Below are 26,284 nucleotides of genomic sequence, written 5' to 3'. Positions count from 1 at the left end.
TAGCATACGTGGCCGTTGGTGGGGCTCGCCGAACTAGAGCGTCGTCGCCGGAGAAGCCGCAGATTGAAGGTAATGCTCCATCCCACGCTCACATTCCTGCTTGCATTTCCGCCGCCACCTATTGTGGTCAATTTCCGCTCGAGATTCCTCGAGATTCCGGTGGTTTTGTGGTGCTCCGGCATCCCCGTTGGCGGTGGAGTCTGGTGCTTGCTGTTTAGGGCGGCATTGCACAGTTTCATTGCTGCCGCGGTGGCAGCCATGCCCGTGTGGATCGGCCTGTCCGCAGCCACATCCAGGTTCTGCCTTGCGATTGAGCCGGCGATTTTTCTAGATGTTAGTTATGTATTGCTTCGGAATGCTATGACCATCAGTGTAGGGAGTTTTTTGTTGTTAAATTTCAGGATATGATAGTTGCGAATGAACCCTAGATCTAGTTAGGTGCATTTCAAAGTGTAGGATAATGGCAGCCATGGCATTTTCAACAACTATCTTCGCTGATGGCAACTAATTTCCTGATCAACCGTGTCAGTTGCCACAAATATGCTTTCCATGTGGCAACTAATTTTGTGAACACACTATGGCTGTTGCCATGCTGTATGCAGGATAATGGGAAAATTCATTGTACTATAGACTCAGTTTGCGTTTTGCCATGCTGACCTGTGATATCTGAACATATTTGGCTCTATTACATGGCAACTCATTTTTATATGAGGCCAGGGTGTGAATTGCCACATTACATGCTGTGTAGTGGAAGTTGCCTGCCCTTTTTTGAAGTGCCTTGCATTTAACATGGCAACTTTGAACCTAGTACATTTTCTTGTGAACACATGGCAACTCATTTTTTATATGAGGCCAGGGTGTGAGTTGCAACATTATATGTTTGTGCAGTGGAAGATGTGTGCCCTTTTTTGGAGCGTCTTGTGCTAACATGGCAACTTGAACATTCTTAAAGTGTCTTACAATCCGTACATTTTTTATGAAGCCAATGTGTTTAGTTGCCACATTTCTTGTTGGACAATCCTAGGGGGGTGTGGGTGTTCCCATGATCTTGCCTCATTTGCCACTTTCAATTGAGCCAATATGGCAAGTAGATTCTGCTAGTTGGCAACTGCTTCCTTTCATAAGCTCATACATGTCCAGTTTGCCATGCTTCTGCAACTGCTTTTCCATTTTGATTTTTTTCTGCCTTTTTGTGTATGTTCAGCACATGGCAATTACTTGCCCTCTTTAGATGCTTCAACTTTGGGGCAACCATTAGAGTTTTCATTTTTGGTTCATCGTAGATATCAAGTGAATATTTACCTTATGCATTTCTTTCTGTATCTGTCGGCTGTGTTTTCATTTTCAACCTAACATGTGTATTGTTCTTACCTTAGCACAATGGCTCGCGGCGACCATCAAGACGATGATGATGACTTCATGGAGTTACTGCAACAGAATCGCGCAACTGGTCGGACAAAAGATGGCGATGAGGTCACTTTCCATCTGCATATGTTTTCAATGTCACATTGAGTTTGCAATCTTCCATTAGAAACTAAATTTTCACGATATTGGAACATGGCAACAAATGATCTTTTTTCTGTTATGAAGAAGAAGAAACGTTATCGCAATAGGGCTTCGCAAGAACACCTGACTATATTGACCGAGGGATTTACTGATGAGCAGAAGGAAGCAGCTGCTGAGATGGGGATGCAGGCTCTGATGGATGTTCGGTGCAAGAACCTAGTGAACCCTGTATGCGACTAGCTCGGTGAGATTTATGATACTGCCTCCAGGGAATTCGTGATTCCGGGACGTGGAAGACTGCCTTTGGATGAGGAATCCGTGTCCTGCACTTTGGGTGTGCCCCGTGGAGAAATCAAAGTGCCGTATGAGGTGAACAATAAGATCGAGGAAGCCTTGTTCGCCCGTTTGTTTCCTGGGATGGCATCCATGCCAAATACGACTGTGCTGGCAACTTCGCTGGAGGGCATGAAACCCCATGGCGAGGTTTTTAAGATGAAGCTCCTCATGTACCTGATCTCAGCTATTTTTGTGCCTACCACATCTCTTCGCCCAAGCAACAAGTGCTTCCCCATCCTGGTGAATGATCTCTCTCTACTTCTTTCTTTCATTCAATCTTTTGATTTTGATGTCATCTGGAAGCCAGTCACTGCCAGTTTTTTGATACTTTTTCATTTGAATGCTGATGTGGCAACTTTTTGTACTAAAATTGTGTTGTGTAGGCGAAGCTGAAAGACGTGAAGAACATGAATTGGTGTAAATTCATTGCGGACTTCCTGCATGATGCATTCTCAAACAAGATGTACCAGAAGGGCTGTCGCTTGCATTTGATGGTATTTTTTTCATACTCTTTTGCAAATACTCTTACCATGATTGAATGCTTCCTCAAATCAACATGGCAGCTGTTGATAAGTGTGAACTATACAAGATCATGCATGGCAACCCTTTGTTTTTCATTGTTTATGTGAATTGTTTACATATGAAAGTGACTTCTGTTTGATCCTGACATCTGTGGTTGCTGCCTACAAGGCAATAACATTTTTCAACAACACAAAAAAGTGTTCATTTCATACATCCACTCTCTGTTTATATAATCTGCATGGCAACCATGATGTTGAGCTTGTGGCAACTACCATCATAACAAGATGGCAAGTGCCAGCATAACAAGATGGCAACTGCCAGCACAGCATGATGGCAACTGCCAGCATAGCATGATGGCAACTAACACATGTAGATTGCAAATATTTGTCCTCCATTTCCCCTTCAACTTGATGACTGAAGACTCTACATTAGCTTCTTTTTCAACATAGCATGATGGCAACTGACATATTTTTCTTTTTCAATTGTGTATACCAGTTCATGTACGTTGATCGTCTTGATCTGTCCACCGTCGACTTTATTGGGATAGGAGGCCCGCCACCTCCACATAAGTTTGCTGTCTCTGCGTGGACGTACAATGTTGTCAAGGCTGTGCTTGCCGCAGACAGGATAAGTGATACGAAATATGGGAAGCTTCAGGTTTGTTCTGCCTCCTTTCTTGCATGGCATTCTTCAATTTCAATGCTGCATAACATATGAAAAATTCACATACGGCAACCATCTGTGGCTAACAAGAGATAAATACCTTGTTAGCCATGGATGTCTGCGCATGGCACCCATGTCTGACCCCCACATAGCAACTCCGCCTTCTCTGTCCAAACTTCTTATATTTCCCTCTTTTTGCAATACATGAATTAGTTAGTCACTGCTCCTTTATATTTCTCTCTTACATCTTAGTTGTTTTTGCTGTTTTTAAGTTAAGGGCCAAGCATGCTATAGACTACAACGTGTTTGGTGGGCCTCAAAACTTTGACAAGTGGATGGATGTGCATTCAGCTCCATCTTGTCCTGCTGAGGTAATCAAGGATGTTTCTTTTGTTTTTTGAAATTGTTTTTCTCTTTCATTTTTTGATATATCTCTATGGTTGTTTTGGTTTATTTGTTCCTACGCACGTGACTCTAATGTGTTTGGTTTACTGCTACTTTTTGTTTTGTGCTCAGGCGAGGGCACCCGTTGAACATCTAGTTGGGCAGTTTGCTTTTGGCATGACCAGCTTGCTCAGAAAGTTGTTGAGGGGTGGACTGCACTTAATGGATCTGACAGCGACGCGGTTGCGAGGCAGTTCACAACATTTGTTGCAGAACGGACTCCACAGCCAACTGGTTGACGTGGCTGATACGACTACAACAGCTCCCAGGAGCTCCCCAACACGCAAGATGAACTGGATGGAGATGCTGGTCTCGACAAGGACGACGACGATGACATGGAGAATGTGCAACATGAAACCGACGATGATGAACATGTTGAAGTTCGTGTAGGTGGTAAGAAGGACAAGGCTACACCAAATGTCCCCCCACCAGAGAAAGTCATTGGACAGACAGTTGCGAAAAACACGGGGGTGTCGCCTTCAAAGAGGGGCAGGGTTCTAGAGGATGTTGGGCAGGGCTCTGTTGGCAAGAGGTCTAGGACTGATCTCGTAGCCGCTAGGAGGAGGTTTGACATATTTTTTAGTGTTTTGTCTGTCCCTCCTTTTTAACAGACCGACTCTTTTTTCATTGTTTTCTAAGCGCGGAATGATTTATGTGTCTCACACTTGGTACCTTTTTTGCCATTTTTTTCTATGTGCAGTGAGGCTACAGCTGGTGGACGAGCAGGTAAGAAGAAACAAGCACCAACGCCAACCCGTGTTTCTGCCCGATTGAACAAGGGTGCTCCCACTGGTGGTGACACCACTTCCACTAGGTCGTCTCCTCGTGCGTCGACGTCTAACACCGGGTATCCTGTCGTGTTGAAAGACTTGAGGAAGACAATCAAGAAGTAGGTTCTCCCTATTTATTCATTGTCATAGTGTGATACGTCTCCGTCGTATCTACTTTTCCAAACACTTTTGCCCTTGTTTTGGACTCTAACTTGCATGATTTGAATGGAACTAACCCGGACTGATGCTGTTTTCAGTAGAATTACCATGGTGTTATTTATGTGCAGAAACAAAAGTTCTCGGAATGACCTGAAACTTCACGAAACAACTTTTCGGAAAATATAAAAAATCCTTGCAAAAGATGAAGGCCAAGGGGCCCACCACCTGTCCACGAGGGTGGGGGGCGCGCCCCCTACCTCGTGGGCCCCCTGGAGCTCCTCCGACCTCAACTCCAACTCTATATATTTGGTTTCGGGGAGAAAAAATCAGAGGGAAGGATTCATCGCGTTTTACGATACGGAGCCGCCGCCAAGCCCTAAAACCTCTCGGGAGGGCTGATCTGGAGTCCGTTCGGGGCTCCGGAGAGGGGAATCCGTCGCCATCAGCATCATCAACCATCCTACATTACCAATTTCATGATGCTCACCGCCGTGCGTGAGTAATTCCATCATAGGCTTGCTGGACGGTGATGGGTTGGATGGGATCTATCATGTAATCGAGTTAGTTTTGTTAGGGGTTGATCCCTAGTATCCACTATGTTCTGAGATTGATGTTGCTATGACTTTGCTATGCTTAATACTTGCCACTAGGGCCCGAGTGCCATGATTTCAGATCTGAACCTATTATGTTTTCATCAATATATGAGAGTTCTTGATCCTATCTTGCAAGTATATAGTCACCTATTATGTGTTATGATCCGTTAACCCCGAAGTGACAATAATCGGGATACTTACCGGTGATGACCGTAGTTTGAGGAGTTCATGTATTCACTATGTGTTAATGCTTTGTTCCGGTACTCTATTAAAAGGAGGCCTTAATATCCCTTAGTTTCCGTAAGGACCCTGCTGCCATGGGAGGGTAGGACAAAAGATGGCATGCAAGTTCTTTTCCATAAGCACGTATGACTATATTCAGAATACATGCCTACATTACATTGATGAACTGGAGCTAGTTCGGTGTCACCCTAGGTTATGATTGTTACATGATGAACCGCATCTAGCATAATTCTCCATCACCGATCCATTGCCTATGAGCTTTCCATATATTGTTCTTCGCGTATTTACTTTTCCGTTGCTATTGCTATCATCACTAGAAAATACCAAAAACATTACTTTTACTATTGTTACCTTTTGCTACCGTTACCACTACTATCATATTACTTTGCTACTAAACACTTTGCTGCAGATACTAAGTTTCCAGGTGTGGTTTAATTGACAACTCAGCTGCTAATACTTGAGAATATTCTTTGGCTCCCCTTGTGTCGAATCAATAAATTTGGGTTGAATACTCTACCCTCGAAAACTGTTGCGATCCCCTATACTTTTGGGTTATCAAGACTATTTTCTGGCGCCGTTGCCGAGGAGCATTGATACGTCTCCAACGTATCTATAATTTTTGATTGCTCCATGCTATATTAATTACTGTTTTAGACATTATTGGGCTTTATTTTCCACTTTTATATTATTTTTGGGACTAACCTATTAACCGGAGGCCCAGCCCAGAATTGCTGTTTTTTGCCTGTTTTAGGGTTTCGAAGAAAAGGAATATCAAACGGAGTCCAAACGGAACGAAACCTTCGGAAACGTGATTTTCTCATCAGATAAGATCCAGGAGACTTGGACCCTCCGCCAAGAAAGCCATGAGGTGCTCACGAGGGTAGGGGGTGCCCCCCCCCCTAGGGCGCACCTCCCTGCCTCGTGGGCCCCTCGATGCTCCACCGACGTACTTCTTCCTCCTATATATATCCACGTATCCCCAAACGATCGGGGACGGGGCCAAAAACCTAATTCCACCGCCGCAACTTTCTGTATGCACGAGATCCCATCTTGGGGCCTGTTCTAGAGCTCCGCCGGAGGAGGCATCGATCACGGAGGGCTTCTACATCATCATCCAAGCCCCTTTGATGAAGTGTGAGTAGTTTACTTCAGACCTACGAGTCCATAGTTAGTATCCAGATGGCTTCTTCTCTCTTTTTGGATCTAATACAATGTTCTCCCCCTCTCTCGTGGAGATCTATTCGATGTAATCTTCTTTTTGCGGTGTGTTTGTTGAGACCGATGAATTGTGGTTTTATGATCAAGTCTATCTATGAATAATATTTGAATCTTCGCTGAATTCTTTTATGTATGATTGGTTATCTTTGCAAGTCTCTTCGAATTATTAGTTTGATTTGGCCTACTAGATTGGTTGTTCTTGCAATGGGAGAAGTGCTTAGCTTTGGGTTCAATCTTGCGGTGTCCTTTCCCAGTGACAGAAGGGGCAGCAAGACACGTATTGTATTGTTGCCATCGAGGATAACAAGATGGGTTTTTTATCATATTGCATGAAACTATCCCTCTACATCATGTCATCTTGCTTAAGGCGTTACTCTGTTTTTAACTTAATACTCTAGATGCATGCTGGATAGCGGTCGATGAGTGGAGTAATAGTAGTAGATGCAGAATCATTTTGGTCTACTTGTCTCTGACGTGATGCCTATATACATGAGCATACCTAGATGTTCTCATAACTATGCTCAATTCTGTCAATTGCTCAACAGTAATTTGTTCACCCATCATAGAATACTTATGCTCTTGACAGAAGCCACTAGTGAAACCTATGGCCCCCGGGTCTCTTTCTCATCATATCAATCTCCATCACTTTACTATTGCTTTGCTTTTACTTTATTTACTTTGCATCTCTATACCAAAAATACCAAAAAATATATTATTTATCATCTCTATCAGATCTCACTTTCGTAAGTGACAGTGAAGGGATTGACAACCCCTAAGCGCGTTGGTTGCTATGAGCTATTGTTTTTGTGTAGGTACGAGGGACTCGAGCGTAGCCTCCTACTGGATTGATACCTTGGTTCTCAAAAACTACGGGAAATACTTACGCTACTTTGCTGCATCATCCCTTCCTCTTCGGGGAAATCCAACGGAGTGCTCAAGAGGTAGCAAGAAGAATTTCTGGCACCGTTGCCGGGGAGTCTGCGCAAAAGTCAACATACCAAGTACCCATGATAATCCCTATCTCCCGCATTACATTATTTGCCATTTGCCTCTCGTTTTCCTCTCCCCCACTTCACCCTTGCCGTTTTATTCGCCCTCTCTCTCTCTATCCTCCCTCTCTATTTGACTCTTTTTCCCGTTTGCTCTTGTTTGCTCGTGTGTTGGATTGCTTGTTTGTCGCGATGGCTCACGATAATACTAAATTGTGTGACTTCACCAATACCAACAATAATGATTTCCTTAGCACTCCGATTGCTCCTCTTACCGATGATGAATCTTGTGAAATTAATACTGCTTTGTTGAATCTTGTCATGAAAGATCCGTTCTCCGGCCTTCCTAGTGAAGATGCCGCTACACATCTTAATAGCTTCGTTGATTTGTGTGATATGCAAAAGAAAAAAGATGTCGATAATGATATTGTTAAATTGAAGCTATTTCCTTTTTCGCTTAGAGATCGTGCTAAAGCTTGGTTTTCATCTTTGCCTAAAAATAGTATTGATTCATGGAACAAGTGCGAAGATGCTTTTATCTCTAAGTATTTTCCTCCCGCTAAGATCATCTCTCTTAGAAACGATATTATGAATTTTAAACAACTTGATCATGAACATGTTGCACAAGCTTGGGCGAGAATGAAATTAATGATACGTAATTGCCCTACTCATGGTTTGCATTTGTGGATGATTGTACAAAAATTTTATGCCGGATTGAATTTTGCTTCTAGAAATCTTTTAGATTCGGCCGCGGGAGGAATTTTTATGGAAATCACTTTAGGAGAAGCTACTAAACTCCTAGATAATATTATGGTTAATTATTCTCAATGGCATACTGAAAGATCTACTAAAAAGGTGCATGCGATAGAAGAAATTAATGTTTTGAGTGGAAAGATGGATGAACTTATGAAATTATTTGCTAATAAGAGTGTTTCTTCTGATCCTAATGATGTGCCCTTGTCTACTTTGATTGAGAATAATAATGAATCTATGGATGTGAATTTTGTTGGTAGGAACAATTTTGGTAACAACGCGTATCGAGGAAATTTCAATCCTAGGCCTTACCCTAGTAATCCCTCTAATAATTATGGTAATTCCTACAACAATTCTTATGGAAATTATAATAAGATGCCCACTGATTTTGAATCTAATATTAAAGAATTTATTTCTTCGCAAAAGAATTTTAATGCTATGATCAAAGAAAAATTACTTAAGATTGATGATTGGGCTAGGAACGTTGATAGAATTGCTCTTGATGTTGATTCTTTGAAACTTAGATCTATTCCACCTTAGCATGATATCAATGAGTCTCTCAAAGCCATGAGAATTTCCATTGACGAGAGCAAAGAAAGAACCTCTAGGATGCGTGCTAAGAAATATACCTTTATAAAAGCGTGTTCTTCTAGTTCCTATGAAAATAATGATGAAGATCTAAAAGTTATTGATGTGTCCCCTATTAAATCTTTGTTTTGCAATATGAATCTTGATAATGATGGGACTGAATATGATCCACCTTTACCTAGAAGGCGTTCTAAGAATTCGAAATTTGTTGATCTTGATGCTAAATTTGATAAAAGTGGGATTGAAGAAATTAAAACTCTAGATGTTGCTAAACCCGCTATTATGGATTTCAAGGAATTTAACTATGAAAATTGCTCTTTGATTGATTGTATTTCCTTGTTGCAATCCGTGCTAAAATCGCCTCACACTTATAGTCAAAATAAAGTGTTTACTAAACATATCGTTGATGCCTTGATGCAATCTTATGAAGAAAAACTTGAATTGGAAGTTTCTATCCCTAGAAAACTTTATGATGAGTGGGAACCAACTATTAAAATTAAAAATTATGAGTTTTATGCTTTGTGTGATTTGGGTGCTAGTGTCTCTACTATTCCCAAAACTTTGTGTGATTTACTAGATTTCCGTGATTTTGATGATTGCTCTCTAAACATGCATCTTGCGGATTCCACTATTAAGAAACCTATGGGAAGAATTAATGATGTTCTTATTGTTGCTAATAGGAATTATGTGCCCATAGATTTTATCGTTCTTGATATAGATTGCAATCCTTCTTGCCCTATTATTCTTGGTAGACCTTTCCTTAGAACGGTTGGTGCAATTATTGATATGAAGGAAGGGAATATTAGATTTCAATTTACATTAAAAAAAGGGCATGGAACACTTCCCTAGAAAGAAAATAAAATTACCATATGAATCTATCATGAGAGCCACTTATGGATTGCCTACCAAAGATGGCAATACCTAGATCTATTCTTCCTTGTTATGCCTAGCTAGGGGCGTTAAACGATAGCGCTTGTTAGGAGGCAACCCAATTTTATTTTTATTCCTTGATTTTTGATCCTGTTTAGTAATAAATAAATTATCTAGCCTCTGTTTTTGTTGTGTTATTTGTGTTTAATTAGTGTTTTTGCCAACTAGAATCGTTGGGAAGACTTGGGGAAAGTCTTGTTGAACTTGCTGTAAAAAACAGAAACTTTAGCGCTCACGAGAACTGCTGTAATTTTTATTTGGAAAGTTCTATTTAGTTAATTATTTTTGTAGATGATTAATATATAACTTCCTTACTTCCAGAAATTTATTTTAGAATTTTTGGGGTTCCAGATCTTGCGCTAGCTACAGATTACTACAGACTGTTCTGTTTTTGACAGATTCTGTTTTTCGTGTGTTGTTTGCTTATTTTGATGAATCTATGGCTAGTAAAATAGTTTATAATCCATAGAGAAGTTGGAATACAGTAGGTTTAACACCAATATAAATAAAGAATGAGTTCATTACAGTACCTTGAAGTGGTCTTTTGTTTTCTTTCGCTAACGGAGCTCACGAGTTTTCTACCTTAAGTTTTGTGTTGTGAAGTTTTCAAGTTTTGGGTAAGGATTTGATGGATTATGGAACAAGGAGTGGCAAGAGCCTAAGCTTTGGGATGCCCATGGCACTCCCAAGATAATCTAAGGACGCCTAAAAGCCAAAGCTTGGGGATGCCCCGGAAGGCATCCCCTCTTTCGTCTACTTCTATCGGTAACTTTACTTGGAGCTATATTTTTATTCACCACATGATATGTGTTTTGCTTGGAGCATCTTTTATAATTTGAGTCTTTTCTTATTAGTTTACCACAATCATCCTTTCTGTACACACCTTTTGAGAGAGCCATACATGATTTGGAATTTGATAGAATACTCTATGTACTTCACTTATATCTTTTGAGCTTTATAGTTTTGCTCTAGTGCTTCACTTATATCTTTTAGAGCACGGTGGTGGATTTTTTTATAGAAACTATTGATCTCTCATGCTTCACTTAGATTATTTTGAGAGTCTTAATAGCATGTAATTTTCTTAAAATCCTAATATGCTTGGTATGCAAGATTAATAATAAAACTTTCGTATGAGTGTGTTGAATACTAAGAAGAAATTGATGCTTGATAATTGTTTTGAGATATGAGGATGGTGATATTAGAGTCATGCTAGTTCAGTAGTTGTGAATTTGAGAAATGCTTGTGTTAAAGTTTGTGATTCCCGTAGCATGCACGTATGGTGAACCGTTATGTGATGAAGTCGGAGCATGATTTATTTATTGATTGTCTTCCTTATGAGTGGCGGTCGGGGACGAGCGATGGTCTTTTCCTACCAATCTATCCCCCTGGGAGCATGCGCGTAATACTTTGCTTTGATAACTTCTAGATTTTTACAATAAGTATATGAGTTCTTTATGACTAATGTTGAGTCCATGGATTATACGCACTTTCCTTCCTTCCACCATTGCTAGCCTCTCTAATATCGCACACTTTTCGTCGGTATCATACAACCACCAAATACCTTTCTCAAAATAGCCACCATACCTACCTATCATGGCATTTCCATAGCCATTCCGAGATATATTGCCATGCAACTTTCCACCGTTCCGTTCATTATGACACGCTCCATCATTGTCATATTGCTAGCATGATCATGTAGTTGACATCGTATTTTTGGCAAAGCCACCGTTCATAATTCTTTCATACATGTCACTCTTGATTCATTGCACATCCCGGTACACCGCCAGAGGCATTCATATAGAGTCATATTTTGTTCTAAGAATCGAGTTGTAATTCATGAGTTGTAAGTAAATAAAAGTGTGATGATCATCATTATTAGAGCATTGTCCCAGTGAGGAAAGGATGATGGAGACTATGATTCCCCCACAAGTTGGGATGAGACTCCAGACGAAAAAAAAGAGTCCATAAAAAAGGAGAAAGGCCCAAATAAAAAAATGAGAGAAAAAGAGAGAAGGGACAATGTTACTATCCTTTTACCACACTTGTGCTTCAAAGTAGCACCATGATCTTCATGATAGAGAGTCTCCCATTATGTCACTTTCATATACTAGTGGGAATTTATCATTATAGAACTTGTCTTGTATATTCCAATTATGGGCTTCCTCAAAATGCCCTAGGTCTTCGTGAGCAAGCGAGTTGGATGCACACCCACTTAGTTTCTTTTGAGCTTTCATATACTTATAGCTCTAGTGCATCCGTTGCATTGCAATCCCTACTCACTCACATTGATATCTATTGATGGGAATCTCCATAGCCCGTTGATGCGCCTAGTTGATGTGAGACTATCTTCTCCCTTTTTGTCTTCTCCACAACCACCATTCTATTCCACCTGTAATGCTATATCCATGGCTCACGCTCATGTATTGCGTGAACATCGAAAAAGTTTTGAAAATGTCAAAAGTATGAAACAATTGCTTGGCTTGTCATCGGGGTTGTGCATGATTTAAATACTTTGTGTGGTGAAGATATAGCATAGCCAGACTATATGATTTTGTAGGGATAGCTTTCTTTGGCCATGATATTTTGGGAAGACATAATTGCTTTGTTAGTATGCTTCAATTATTATTATTTTTATATCAGTATGAACTTTTGTCTTGAATCTTTTGAATCTGAATATTCATACCACAATTAAGAAGATTTACATTGAAATTATTCCAAGTAGCACTCCGCATCAAAAATTCTGTTTTTATCATTTACCTACTCGAGGACAAGCAGGAATTAAGCTTGGGGACGCTTGATACGTCTCCAACATATCTATAATTTTTGATTGCTCCATGCTATATTATCTACTGTTTTAGACATTATTAGGCTTTATTTTCCACTTTTATATTATTTTTGGGACTAACCTATTAACCGGAGGCCCAGCCCAGAATTTCTGTTTTTTTGCCTGTTTTAGGGTTTCGAAGAAAAGGAATATCAAACAGAGTCCAAACGGAATGAAACCTTCGGAAACGTGATTTTCTCATCAGATAAGATCCAGGAGACTTGGACCCTCCGTCAAGAAAGCCATGAGGTGCTCACGAGGGTAGGGGGCGCCCCCCCTAGGGCGCGCCCCCCTGCCTCGTGGGCCCCTCGAAGCTCCACCGACGTACTTCTTCCTCCTATATATATCCACGTACCCCCAAACGATCGGGGACGGACCCAAAAACCTAATTCCACCGCCGCAACTTTCTGTATCCACGAGATCCCATCTTGGGGCCTATTCCGCAGCTCCGCCGAAGGAGGCATCGATCACGGAGGGCTTCTACATCATCATCCAAGCCCCTCCGATGAAGTGTGAGTAGTTTACTTCAGACCTACGGGTCCATAGTTAGTAGCTAGATGGCTTATTCTCTCTTTTTGGATCTCAATACAATGTTCTCCCCCTCTCTCGTGGAGATTTATTCGATGTAATCTTCTTTTTGCGGTGTGTTTGTTGAGATCGATGAATTGTGGGTTTATGATCAAGTCTATCTATGAATAATATTTGAATCTTCTCTGAATTCTTTTATGTATGATTGGTTATCTTTGCAAGTCTCTTCGAATTATCAGTTTGGTTTGGCCTACTAGATTGGTTGTTCTTGCCATGGGAGAAGTGCTTAGCTTTGGGTTCAATCTTGCGGTGTCCTTTCCCAGTGACAGAAGGGGCAGCAAGGCACGTATTGTATTGTTGCCATCGAGGATAACAAGATGGGGTTTTTATCATATTGCATGAAACTATCCCTCTACATCATGTCATCTTGCTTAAGGCGTTACTCTGTTTTTAACTTAATACTCTAGATGCATGATGGATAGCGGTCGATGAGTGGAGTAATAGTAGTAGATGCAGAATCGTTTCGGTCTACTTGTCTCGGACGTGATGCCTATATACATGATCATACCTAGATGTTCTCATAACTATGCTCAATTCTGTCAATTGCTCAACAGTAATTTGTTCACCCACCGTAGAATACTTATGCTCTTGAGAGAAGCCACTAGTGAAACCTATGGCCCCTGGGTCTCTTTCTCATCATATCAATCTCCATCACTTAACTATTGCTTTGCTTTTACTTTGCTTTTACTTTATTTACTTTGCATCTCTATACCAAAAATACCAAAAAAATATTATTTATCATCTCTATCAGATCTCACTTTCGTAAGTGACCGTGAAGGGATTGACAACCCCTAAGTGCGTTGGTTGCGTTGAGCTATTGTTTTTGTGTAGGTACGAGGGACTCGAGCGTAGCCTCCTACTGGATTGATACCTTGGTTCTCAAAAACTGAGGGAAATACTTACACTACTTTGCTGCATCATCCCTTCCTCTTCGGGGAAATCCAACGCAGTGCTCAAGAGGTAGCAAGCATAGCTCTATTCTTTGAGTCACTTGGGATTTATATCTACTTATCATTATGAAGAACTTGAAAGATCCAAGAACTAAGATTTATCCCTCAACTACGAGGGGAGGTAAGGAACTGACATCTAGCTCTGCACTTGATTCACCTACTATTTTGAGTAAGCTTGCGACACCTAAACCTGCTTCTGCTATTCGTTCTAATATGTCGCATGTTATTGATGATGCCACTTCTGCTATACATGATACTTATGATGAAACTACTTCTATGCTTGATACTACTGTGCCACTTGGTGAATTTCTTGACGAACAACTTGCTAGGGCTAGAGAGATTGAAAATATTGAATCTGATAATACTGATGAAAGTGATAATGAAGACTTGCCTGTTATTCCTAAGGGTTATGTTTTTTATAAAGAAGCTTCTTTAGCTATTTTAGTTTGCAAAGATAGATACGAACTCAAGAGGTTATTAGCTAAATGGAATCAGCAATCTCTAAATGCTAGAATGAAACCTGACCCTGCTTTTGCTACTTCACCTATCTGTGTTACTGATAGGGATAATGAATTCTCTGTTGATCCTGATATAATTACTTTGGTTGAATCTGATCCTTTTCATGGCTATGAATCTAAAACTGTTGTGGCACATCTTACTAAATTAAATGATATTGCCGCCCTGTTCACTAAAGATGAGAGAACTCGTTACTTTTATATCCTTAAAATATTTCCGTTCTCATTAAAGGGTGATGCTAAGATATGGTTTAATTCTCTTGATCCTGGTTGTGTGCGTAGTCCCCAGGATATGATTTATTACTTCTCTGCCAAATATTTCCCTGCTCATAAGAAACAAGCTGCTTTAAGGGATATATATAATTTTGTGCAAATTGAAGAAGAGAGTCACCCACAAGCTTGGGGGAGGTTTCTCAAGTTACTTAATGCTTTGCCTGATCATCCTCTTAAGAAAAATGAAATACTTGATATCTTTTATAATGGACTAACCGATGCCTCCAGAGATTACCTGGATAGTTGTGCTGGTTCTGCTTTCAGGGAAAGAACACCGGATGAAGCTGAAATTCTATTGAATAATATGTTGACAAATGAAAATAATTGGACACCTCCGGAGCCAATTCCTGAGCCTATTCCTAAACCAACTCCGAAGAAGAGGGGTATTCTATTTCTCAGTCCTCAAGATATGCAAGAGGCAAAGAAATCTATGAAAGAAAAAGGTATTAAAGCTGAAGATGTTAAGAATTTACCTCCTATTGAAGAAATACATGGTCTTAATTTACCGCCTGTTGAAGAAACATATGATCTTAATCCTTTACTTATTAAAGAAATTCATGGTCTTGATAATCTGACAGAGGTAGTAAAGGTAAATTCTCTCGATAGATATGATAAAGCTGAAATCCCATTTACTAAGTTTGCTAGCCCATGCTTAGATGAGTTTGATAAATTTATGGCTAAGAAAGAAGATTTTAATGCTTGTTTTGGTAGACAATTGAAATACAATTCAAATATGCTTGAACACTTGGGTGATTATATGGCAAATGTCAAAGGTGAACTTAAACTTATTAGCAAACATGCTTCTATGGTTACCACTCAAGTAGAACAAGTACTTAAAGCTCAAAATGATTTGCTCAATGAATTGAATAGTAAGAATAATGATAATGATGTTAGAGCTATGACTAGAGGTGGTAAAATGACTCAGGAACCTTTGTATCCTGAAGGCCACCCTAAGAGAATTGAGCAAGATTCTCAGAGAAATAATATAGATGCACCTAATCCTTCTAAAAGGAAGAAAAAGAAAAATGATAGGACTTTGCATGCTTCTAGTGAACCCGCTATTGAAACACCTGGGAATCCAAATGATATTTCTATCTCTGATGATGAAACACAATCTGGTAATGAACCTGAAACTAGTGATAATGTCAATAATAATGTTCATGATGATGCCCAACCTAGTAATGATAATGATATAGAAATTCAACCTGATGTCGATCTTGGTAACCCACAATCAAAGAATCAATGTTATGATAAGAAAGACATTGTTGCTAGGAAACACGGTAAAGAAAGAGAACCATGGGTTCAGAAACCCATGCCTTTTCCCCCCAAACCATCCAAGAAAAAGGATGATGAGGATTTTGAGCGCTTTGCTGAAATGATTAGACCTATCTTTTTGCGTATGTGATTAACTGATATGCTCAAAATGAATCCTTATGCTAAGTATATGAAAGAAATTGTCACTAATAAGAGAAAGATACCGGAAGCTGAAATTTCCACCATGCTTGCTAATTATACTTTTAAGGGTGGAAGACCTAAGAAACTAGGAGATCCAGAAGTACCCACTATACCATGCTCCATTAAAAGAAACTATGTTAAAACTGCTTTATGTGATCTTGGAGCCGGTGTTAGTGTTATGCCTCTCTCTTTATATCGTAGACTTGATTTGAATAAGTTGAAACCTACTGAAATATCTTTGCAAATGGCTGATAAATCAACTGCTATACCTGTCGGTATTTGTGAGGATGTGCCTGTTGTAGTTGCAAACGTTATTATTTTAACGAACTTTGTTATTCTTGATATTCCCGAGGACGATAGTATGTCTATTATTCTTGGAAGAACCTTTTTGAATACTGCAGGGGCTGTTATTGATTGCACTAAAGGCAATGTCACTTTTCATGTTAATGGTAATGAGCATACAGTACACTTTCCGAGGAAACAACCTCAAGTTCATAGTATCAACTCCATTGGAAAAATTCCATCGATTATATTTGGAGGTTTTGAATTTCCTCTTCCTACTATCACGAAGAAATATGATATTCTTATTATTGGGGATGTGCATATCCCCGTTGAGGTAACATAGTGTTATTCAAAATTTCTCCGGTTCCATGTTAGTCGGAATGAGTTTGTTAACAAGACTTGATCAACCTTGTTAATGGATTCCTTTTGATGATCATGAGATGGATGAAACTAGAAGTCACAACCTTCTGTACCCTCCTTTTACTTTCTGTTATTTATATTAAATAAAATAAAGATAGTATTTTTTCTGTCTGTTATCTAATTATCCGTGCAATATAAAAATACCCCGAAAATAAAAGTTCTCCAAATGCCCTCAGATTTAAATATGATTTTTTCTGGAATATTTTAGAATATTTGGCACTGAGAACACAGTAGGGGGATCACCCACCTGCCCACGAGGGTGGAGGGCGCGCCCTACCCCCCTGGGCGCGCCCCCTACCTCGTGGGCCCATGGTGGCCCTCCTCCACTTATCCTTTCACCCACACACTCCTTCTTACTCCCCCAAACATGAATATCCAGCTCAAGCACAAGTTCTAGCTCATTTTGCTGCCATTTTTGATCTCCTTGCTCAAAGCACCTCTCACAAAACTGCTTGGGGAGATTGTTCCTTGGTATGTAACTCCTCCATTGGTCCAATTAGTTTTTGTTCTAGTGCTTTATTCATTGCAAATTTTTGCTGCTTAGGTGACCCTGTTCTTGAGCTTGCATGTCAAATTTATATGGTCAAAAGTAGTTTTGATGCATGATATAGGCCCTAGGCACTTGTAGGAGTAGTTGCTATCAATATTATTGAGTTTGGTTTACTTTTATTTTGAAGTTACTAAAAATTTCAGAATTTTTCAGAAAATAATGAAGAGACTTTTGAGGGGCTCATCGAGCCGAAGCTCGAAGGAAAAGGCACAGAAGCCCAAGTATAATCTGCCTCGCACCATGGTGGTTCGGCCGTGTGAATGGCCTTCCGATGATTTCTTGAGAGCGGCCGGGATTTATGAAGATTTTTATGAATTTGCTAAGAATGCAGGCCTCACCGCTTTCCTCCACAACCAACGCGATCAGTATCTCTTACTCACAAATATCTTTGTGCAAAACTTTCATTTCCATTCTAGGAGCTCACCACCTACGGTGGAGTTTTATTTATATGATGAGCATAAGGAGATGTCACTTTATGATTTTTGTTGGGTTTGTTTGGGCCCTTTCGAGGTCACGACAGAGGAACCACATCGCAGCGATGTGGATGGGTTTATTGATATCATAACTGTAGGGGAAACGAGGAAGGTTTCTGATGCACGAATAACTAGCATACATTTTCCTGTTTTACGAATTTTGCATTATTTGCTAGTCGTTGCTTAATTGGTCGCGGAAACTATGGAAACCTTAGTGTTCCTGATATTATTATTTTTTCTCCATGGTTTATTCAGTGATAACTCTGTTAGTATGGGCGGCATTATTGCGAAACAGTTAAGTCTGAACCGTACAAAGGACCCCATATTTGGAGGCATCTATGCTTCACGCCTAGCTGCACATTTTAATATACCTATTAGGCATTATGAGAAGGAAGAAAAAGTGCTGCCTCGTGTTTATTTAGATTATAAGAGTATGGTAGCATATGATTTTATTGTTAAGAATAGGGAAGGAGAGCTTAAATACAAATTGTTCTTTGATAAACATCATCCTGACCTACTCCTTCCTTGTTTGATTTATCTGCAGGGCAGTACCTTATTCCGTTAGAGGCTATTCACGCCTATCGGAAGCCTACATCAGCCGCAGAGCCAGAGCCGGAACTACAAGTTGATCCTCCACGACAGTCTAATTACCAGTGGGATCCGGAGATGATTGCCAACCAGTGGCAATCGGAGTCTTCTTTTTCTTCACAGTACGACCCCAACTATTATTATGGATATCCGCCAGGCCAGCCGTGGCCATAGACCAACTTAGGCCAAAAGCCTAAGCTTGGGGGAGTACGTATTTCTCACCGACATTACATTTATGTTCACACACTCATTGCCAGATGTCGGTGCTCATACTTTTTCATTGTATCATCCATGCTAGTTTATTTTTTCTTTTTATGCTTTCTTCTTGTGTGTTTGATAAACCTTAAGAAAAACAAAAAAATTAGTTGTAGCTTTTAATTAGTCTACTTACCATGCTTGTAGTAGTAATTAAAAAAGAAACACCAAAAAGATTTCCTATTCTTCTTTTGCTTGTTGGGATCTCTCCCGTGTTATTTCTTTTCTTTTCTTTGGGGGTCGATAGGAGAATACCATGATTAAATTGTTGAAGTGGCTCTTATATGCATTCTTGTTGATCTGACAAAAGAGCCCATATTGCCTTGTCTTCTCCTGTTTATTGAATGCTTGCAGATTCCAGCTTAGTCCAATGCACGTGCACTATTATTATTATTCACATCATTCGGTCGTGCAAGTGAAAGGCAATAATGATGATTATATGATGAACTTATTGAGATGAGAAAAGCTGGTATGAACTCGACCTCTCTTGTTTTTGTAAATATGATTAGCTCATCATTCCTGATTCAGCCTATTATGAATAAACATGTTTGCAATGACAACTAGAGATCATAGTTCTTGTGCCATGCTTGATTAGCTAGGAGCTTATAATGGTTTACCTTGCGTGCCAACATGCTATTAAAATGGTTGTGATGTGGTATGATAGGGTGGTATCCTCCTCTGAATGATTTAAGTGACTTGACTTGGCGCATGTTCACGCATGTAGTTGAAACAAAATCAACATAGCCTTCACGATATTTATGTTCATGGTGGATTATATCCTACTCATGCTTGCATTAGGTGTTGATTAATTTTAATGCATGTTCATGACTGTTGTCGCTCTCTAGCTGGTCGCTTCCCAGTCTTTTGCTAGCCTTCACTTGTACTAAGCGGGAATACTGCTTGTGCATCCAACTCCATAAACCCCAAAGTTATTCCATATGAGTCCACCATACCTACCTATATACGGTATCTACCTGCCGTTCCAAGTAAATTTGTATGTGCCAAACTCTAAACCTTCAAATAAATATCCTGTTTTGTATGGTCGAATAGCTCATGTATCAACTAGGGCTATCTGTATCTTCCATGTTAGGCGGGTTATTCTCAAGAGGAGTGGACTCCGCTCCTCACTGACGAGAAAGTGGCTGGTCACCGGGATGCCCAGTCCCATGCTTTATGCAAATCAAATCAAAATAATTGCAAACAAACCCCCCCTAGGACTCTTGTTAGTTGGAGGCACTCGTTGTTTCGAGCAAGCCATGGATTGATGCTTGTTGCTGGAAGGGGGAGTATAAACTTTACCATTCTGTTTGGGAACCGCCTATAATGTGTGTAGCATGGAAGATATCGCCATCTCTTGGTTGTTATGTTGACAATGGAAGTATACCGCTCAAAATATTATTCACCTCTATTTCAAAACCGAGCTCTGGCACCTCTACAAATCCCTGCTTCCCTCTGCGAAGGGCCTATCTATTTACTTTCATGTTGAGTCATCATCCTCTTATTAAAAAGCACCATTTGGAGAGCACCGCTGTCATTTGCATTCATTACTGTTAGTTTACATTGAGTATGACTTGACTGGATCTCTTTTACCATGAATTACAATCTCTAGTCAGTCCTTGATCTTTAAAGGTGTTCTGCATTTATGTTTTGCGATCTCAGAAAGGGCTAGAGAGATACCATCTTGTTATATCATATTATGATTGTTTTGATAAAGTGTTGTCATCCAAGATTTATTATTATTGCTCGCTAGTTGATAATGCCATTGATATGAGTAAACTTGAGACCTAAGCGTTATTGTGAATGTGGTTAGTCATAATCTTTGTTGAAAACTTGAATGCTGGCTTTACATATTTACAACAAGAAGAGCAAACAGAGTTTGTAAAAGTTTTTCTTTATCACTTTCAGTTTATCAACTGAATTGCTTGAGGACAAGCAAGGGTTTAAGCTTGGGGGAGTTGATACGTCTCCATTGTATCTACTTTTCCAAACACTTTTGCCCTTGTTTTGGACTCTAACTTGCATGATTTGAATGAAACTAACCCGGACTGACGCTGTTTTCAGCAGAAATTACCATGGTGTTATTCATGTGCAGAAACAAAAGTTCTCGGAATGACCTGAAACTTCACGGAACAACTTTTTGGAAAATATAAAAAATCCTTGCAAAAGATGAAGGCCAGGGGGGCCACCACCTGTCCACGAGGGTGGGGGGCGCGCCTGCCCCCCTAGGGCGCGCCCCCCTACCTCGTGGGCCCCCTGGAGCTCCTCCGACCTCAACTCCAACTCTATATATTTGGTTTCGGGGAGAAAAAAATAAGAGGGAAGGATTCATCGCGTTTTACGATACGGAGCCGCCGCCAAGCCCTAAAACCTCTCGGGAGGGCTGATCTGGAGTCCGTTCGGGGCTCCGGAGAGGGGAATCTGTCGCCATCGTCATAATCAACCATCCTCCATCACCAATTTCATGATGCTCACCGCCGTGCGTGAGTAATTCCATCGTAGGCTTGCTGGACGGTGATGGGTTGGATGGGATCTATCATGTAATCGAGTTAGTTTTGTTAGGGTTTGATCCCTAGTATCCACTATGTTCTGAGATTGATGTTGCTATGACTTTGCTATGCTTAATGCTTGTCACTAGGGCCCGAGTGCCATGGTTTCAGATCTGAACCTATTATATTTTCATCAATATATGAGAGTTCTTGATCCTATCTTGCAAGTCTATAGTCACCTATTATGTGTTATGATCCGTTAACCCCGAAGTGACAATAATCAGGATACTTACCGGTGATGACCATAGTTTGAGGACTTCATGTATTCACTATGTGTTAATGCTTTGTTCCGGTACTCTATTAAAAGGAGGCCTTAATATCCCTTAGTTTCTGTAAGGACCCCGCTGCCACCGGAGGGTAGGACAAAAGATGTCATGCAAGTTCTTTTCCATAAGCACGTATGACTATATTCGGAATACATGCCTACGTTACATTGATGAACTGGAGCTAGTTCTGTGTCACCCTAGGTTATGATTGTTACATGATGAACCGCATCTGGCATAATTCTCCATCACCGATCCATTGCCTACGAGCTTTCCATATATTGTTCCTCGCTTATTTACTTTTCCGTTGCTATTGCTATCATCACTACAAAATACCAAAAACATTACTTTTACTATTGTTACCTTTTGCTACCGTTACCACTACTATCATATTACTTTGCTACTAAACACTTTGATGCAGATACTAAGTTTCCAGGTGTGGTTGAATTGACAACTCAGCTGCTAATACTTGAGAATTTTCTTTGGCTCCCCTTGTGTCGAATCAATAAATTTGGCTTGAATACTCTACCCTCGAAAACTGTTGCGATCCCCTATACTTGTGGGTTATCATAGTGCTATTTTTTTGCTTGATGCATTCTAGATCATACATAACTATTTTAGTTGATACATTTATGCGGCAACTACCGTCTGCTTTTCAATGTAGCTGTCCAGCTTGTCACATGGGCTACTACCATCAGTCCCACATGGCAACTCCTGTTTTCTCGTGATCTTACTTTTTGCTGCATGGCAACTCTTGCTTCTTTTGCATGGCAACTGCTAACTATGCCACATGGCAATTCCTTTTCCACTCATATGGCAACTAGAAGCTTTTCACTGGCTTCCACCACCTACATTTGTCATGTGTGCTCATCCATACCTTGTTCTCAAATGGCAGCTCTAGCACATCACACACTTTTTCATTTTAAGATGACTACCATGGCAATTATTTTTGTTCAGTTTTTTACTCTTCCATGTGCTTTCTTGCAGGGTGAAGAAGACTACTACACGCGTGACCAAGCAGAACCCTAGAGACCCACTTGAACGCATTCATTCCAAGTTGTCGACAAGTGGAAACTTAGATGATCATGAGGCTCTAGTCGACAAAACTGATGATGCACCATCAACTGTTACCACTAACTCTGATGCAAGCGGCCGACCATCTCCGCCGGTTGCAGATGTGCAGACTACAACGACAAGCACCGTACATCTGGGAGTGATGAGTCAGTATCTGCCAGGACTGCTGAGATATTGCCCACTTTTCTGGCAATGAGGGATGCTGTTGCGACCAATGTCACCCGATCAACAAGTGTTGAAGTGGACGTTCCCGAAATCAACCTAAGCAAGGAAGATTCCCGTTCATCTGATACGAATTCCAAGCATGTGGCTGCTGGTACTTCTGCGCCCACAAAAGAAGGGGTTGTGGCCTCAATTCAGAATGAGATGCCATCCGCGGGCGAGACTCATGGCACAACAACTCCATCTTCTGGTGGTCCAGAGGTTGTTACGGCGACCGTTGCGCGAGCTGGTCTTCCACCTAGGTGTCATAGCCCCTGCAAGCATCCTGGAGCCATACCCAATGCACCAGATGTAGCTAGGAGTAGCAGAGATGACTCTGGTTATGTGCCTGCTTCCACACTGTTCCCACCTCCTGCCAAAAGCAATGTCATGGAGAAAATGGAAGTCCGGAGTTCAACTGGCGCAGGTGGCAAGCCGGGCATGACTGACGTAGGTGAACGTCTGGAGTAGAGTGGGCCTTTCAATGGCGTGGAGAACCCCAGCTTAAATCTGCGCACTTCTAAGCTCCCAGTCAACATTGGTGTCCCGTACAGCCCAAACAAGAAGATTGGCAAGAAAGTTGCGATTGAGACCGCTGAGAGCACGCCCCGCCCTACTAACAAGCCTGATGATACTGCAGCAGACGAGGCAGAAATGTTTGTTGATATGTCACCCCTGGATTTTGTCAAGCAATTTGTTCATTCGGCTGGTAGGGTGGAGAGGCACCCAATGGCCTTCACCCCACCGAGCTGTAGCCTTGGCATCGATCACACTCAAGATGAACCAGTGGTGCAAGATGATGTGCCTGTTGCCTTTGCTTTCCCGGCAGGCATGGCCCCAATGAAGGCGCAACCAGTGGCTGATGGCAGGAAGGCTGTGAAGTTTGCAGAGCCGATAGTGCAAGGTATATTTTTTGTGTTTATCATTTATTTCTACATTTTTTTAGTCTGACATTTGTCACAAGTTTTTTTGGTTTTCTTACTGGTGATGGAAAATCTCATTAGATGCACATGGCAACTGGAGTTGCTGCAACATGGCACCTACATTTGTTGCCATGTTGTAGTTCCATTCGCCAAGCACATGGCAACTAGAGTTGCTGAAACATGGCAACTTCAGTCCAATGTACTTGGCAACTACAGTTGTTGCCACATGGCAACTACATTGCAGTACACATGGCAACTAGAGTTGTCTCCACATGGCAACTCACTTTTTTGCACCTACATTTTCATATTTTGCATCCTTTTTCACAATAAACTTGTTTTTGTTTCCAAGTACCATAACCCGCTGTTTGATCCATGCAGCCACCCCTGAGGAGATTTCACCGTCACTTGATGAAGCTTACCGCAGGATTGAGGAGGAATCATTGAAGAGGAGGTCCTCACGGGGTCAGGGGCAATCAAGTTCTAACATGCCTGCTAAGTCGATATCCGAAGATACCGTTAGAAGTGCCAACCCTGGATCTGTGAGGCGGCATAGGGTAGTTCACGCACCACCCGCGGATGACTATGAGCCCGAAGTCAAGGCCACAAAGGAGCAGAACAACCTGTATGATATTGTCAAGCGTTTTGGAAATACGAGGTCCAACGGCAAGCACATGAAGGAGCTGAAAGCGTAACGTCCACACCACAAAACCCCTCACTTGCTTTTCTCTTATTCTTTTTCCTTTGCTATTCTAGCCATACCTTTTTTATGTTTCATTTTTAATTTATTTTAGTAGACATGATTCTTTCATGTTATATCATTTTCATACAGCTCATGTTTAGACAGAACCAAAATCATACAATGTGATGCGATGTATGTCGACCTGGGTGATCTTGCCGAGTCTGTGAGGCCACTTGGTAAAATGTCGAAGAATGTAGTTGCGTGTGGGATTGACTTCATCAACAGGCATATGGATATTTGTCCCGACAAGACGATCATGCAGTACAGTGTGACCTGCGAAATATGGGATGGTGACTTCCACCATAAAATCCTGAGGAAGCATTTTGTTGCGCATCGTGAATTCAAGCTCACACTGAATAAATGTGTGAGTGTTTCCTCCTTGTTTGCACATTTTTTTGTCCCATGCTATGTTTTGTCAGTGGCTATGCTTCACATGTGGGCTACATACTGTTTTTGTGACAGATGTTTCATGTGGCAACAACTGCCATGTAAAATAAGTTTAACTGCTTTTTTAATGCAACTTATGTGGGAATTTCAATTAAAATAGTTGGCAACTTGTTCATGGCGAATAAACATTCTCTATGGGCGCATTTATGGACACTCGCTGCTTTTGTCATTCATGTACCTCTTACTGCATCCGACAATATATTTTCAAATCATTGTTCCTACTACATCATTTTGCTGTTTTTGATTTCAACTCTGCTTTTTTCCCTTCATTTTTACTTGCAGGTACTGTTCCCCATGTTCCCAGAGCTTGCACCACAGGACCCACATACCAAGTGTGGTCACCACTACGCGATTTTCCTTGACCTGAAGAACCAACATTTTGAGGTGCTTGATTCAATGCGTTCAGAAGCTGATGCAAACCTTACTGCACATGCCGAATTCTTCATCAACAACCGCAAAGAGACATGGAACCATCACTACGGAACTTCAAGGGTCCAGATCGGTCATTTTCCAATCAAGTATGTCGCGACTATGAAGTAAAGAAACCGGTAATTACTATATTTTTTCATGTGTCCTCCATACCAATCCCTAAACCTTTTTGTCACCTCTGCATTGAAGTTTATGATTTTTTTTTCATTCTCTTGAGTTGACCTGATTCTTTTCTTTTATAGGCATGACTGTGGCTTTCACACACTGGAATACCTTGCAAAGTGGGAAGGCCGGCGGGTCCCTGTCGTCGCAGCTGCAATGGTCGTTGAGCTCCACAAAATATAGACATGGAATTGGTTGATGAATGAAGATTTCAACACGCGAGCCAACACACGAGAGTTCATAGAGGAAGCTGTCAAAAAAGCCAACAAGAAGTACAAGTGATCACGTGGTTCTCCATACCGCACGCCTACCTTACATTCTGTGGCTGAGGAATGTAAGGTATCAACTTGTTCTTTTTAAAACTATGTCCGTGCACTATGTTATGAATGCATCCCCCTGTAGCCTAGTATATAGTGGTGGCGCGTGAGTGACATTGAATATTTGTAATATATGTGTGGATATGAACCTACTTAGGTGTGACAGCAGCTACATTTATGTTTGAGTACTGTTATGTGTTTGTGGTTGGTAGCACCAGTCGGGTGTTTTGAATGCGTCTATGATGCCTGAAAACATGACAAACTAGATCATCGTTGGCGCGCATTGCCGCGCCCGT

At 40.9% G+C, this 26,284-nt stretch overlaps 2 protein-coding genes across 2 annotated transcripts; both read left to right on the top strand.

The window, feature by feature from the left end:
* The first annotated feature begins 1,923 nt into the window (after window positions 1-1,923).
* LOC147976019 (uncharacterized) lies at window positions 1,924-3,081 on the top strand. The gene is made up of 3 exons (XM_087520687.1): window positions 1,924-2,082; window positions 2,226-2,336; window positions 2,860-3,081. Exons 1-3 carry the CDS (start codon window positions 1,924-1,926, stop codon window positions 3,079-3,081), a joined length of 492 nt encoding a protein of 163 aa, XP_087376813.1.
* Window positions 3,082-3,137: 56 nt separating this feature from the next.
* On the top strand, window positions 3,138-25,447 carry LOC147976018 (uncharacterized). The gene is made up of 8 exons (XM_087520686.1): window positions 3,138-3,143; window positions 3,300-3,398; window positions 3,544-3,608; window positions 3,734-4,003; window positions 22,684-22,763; window positions 23,219-23,221; window positions 24,273-24,582; window positions 25,363-25,447. Exons 1-8 carry the CDS (start codon window positions 3,138-3,140, stop codon window positions 25,445-25,447), a joined length of 918 nt encoding a protein of 305 aa, XP_087376812.1.
* Window positions 25,448-26,284: the final 837 nt, after the last annotated feature.

This window comes from Triticum urartu, chromosome 4A, assembly GCF_056163025.1.
Source record: "Triticum urartu cultivar PI428250 chromosome 4A, HENAU_Tu73, whole genome shotgun sequence".
NCBI classification, from domain to species: Eukaryota; Viridiplantae; Streptophyta; class Magnoliopsida; order Poales; family Poaceae; genus Triticum; species Triticum urartu.
The sequence above is the reverse complement of the archived record's forward strand: the minus strand, read 5'-3'. Positions and strand labels throughout refer to the sequence as shown.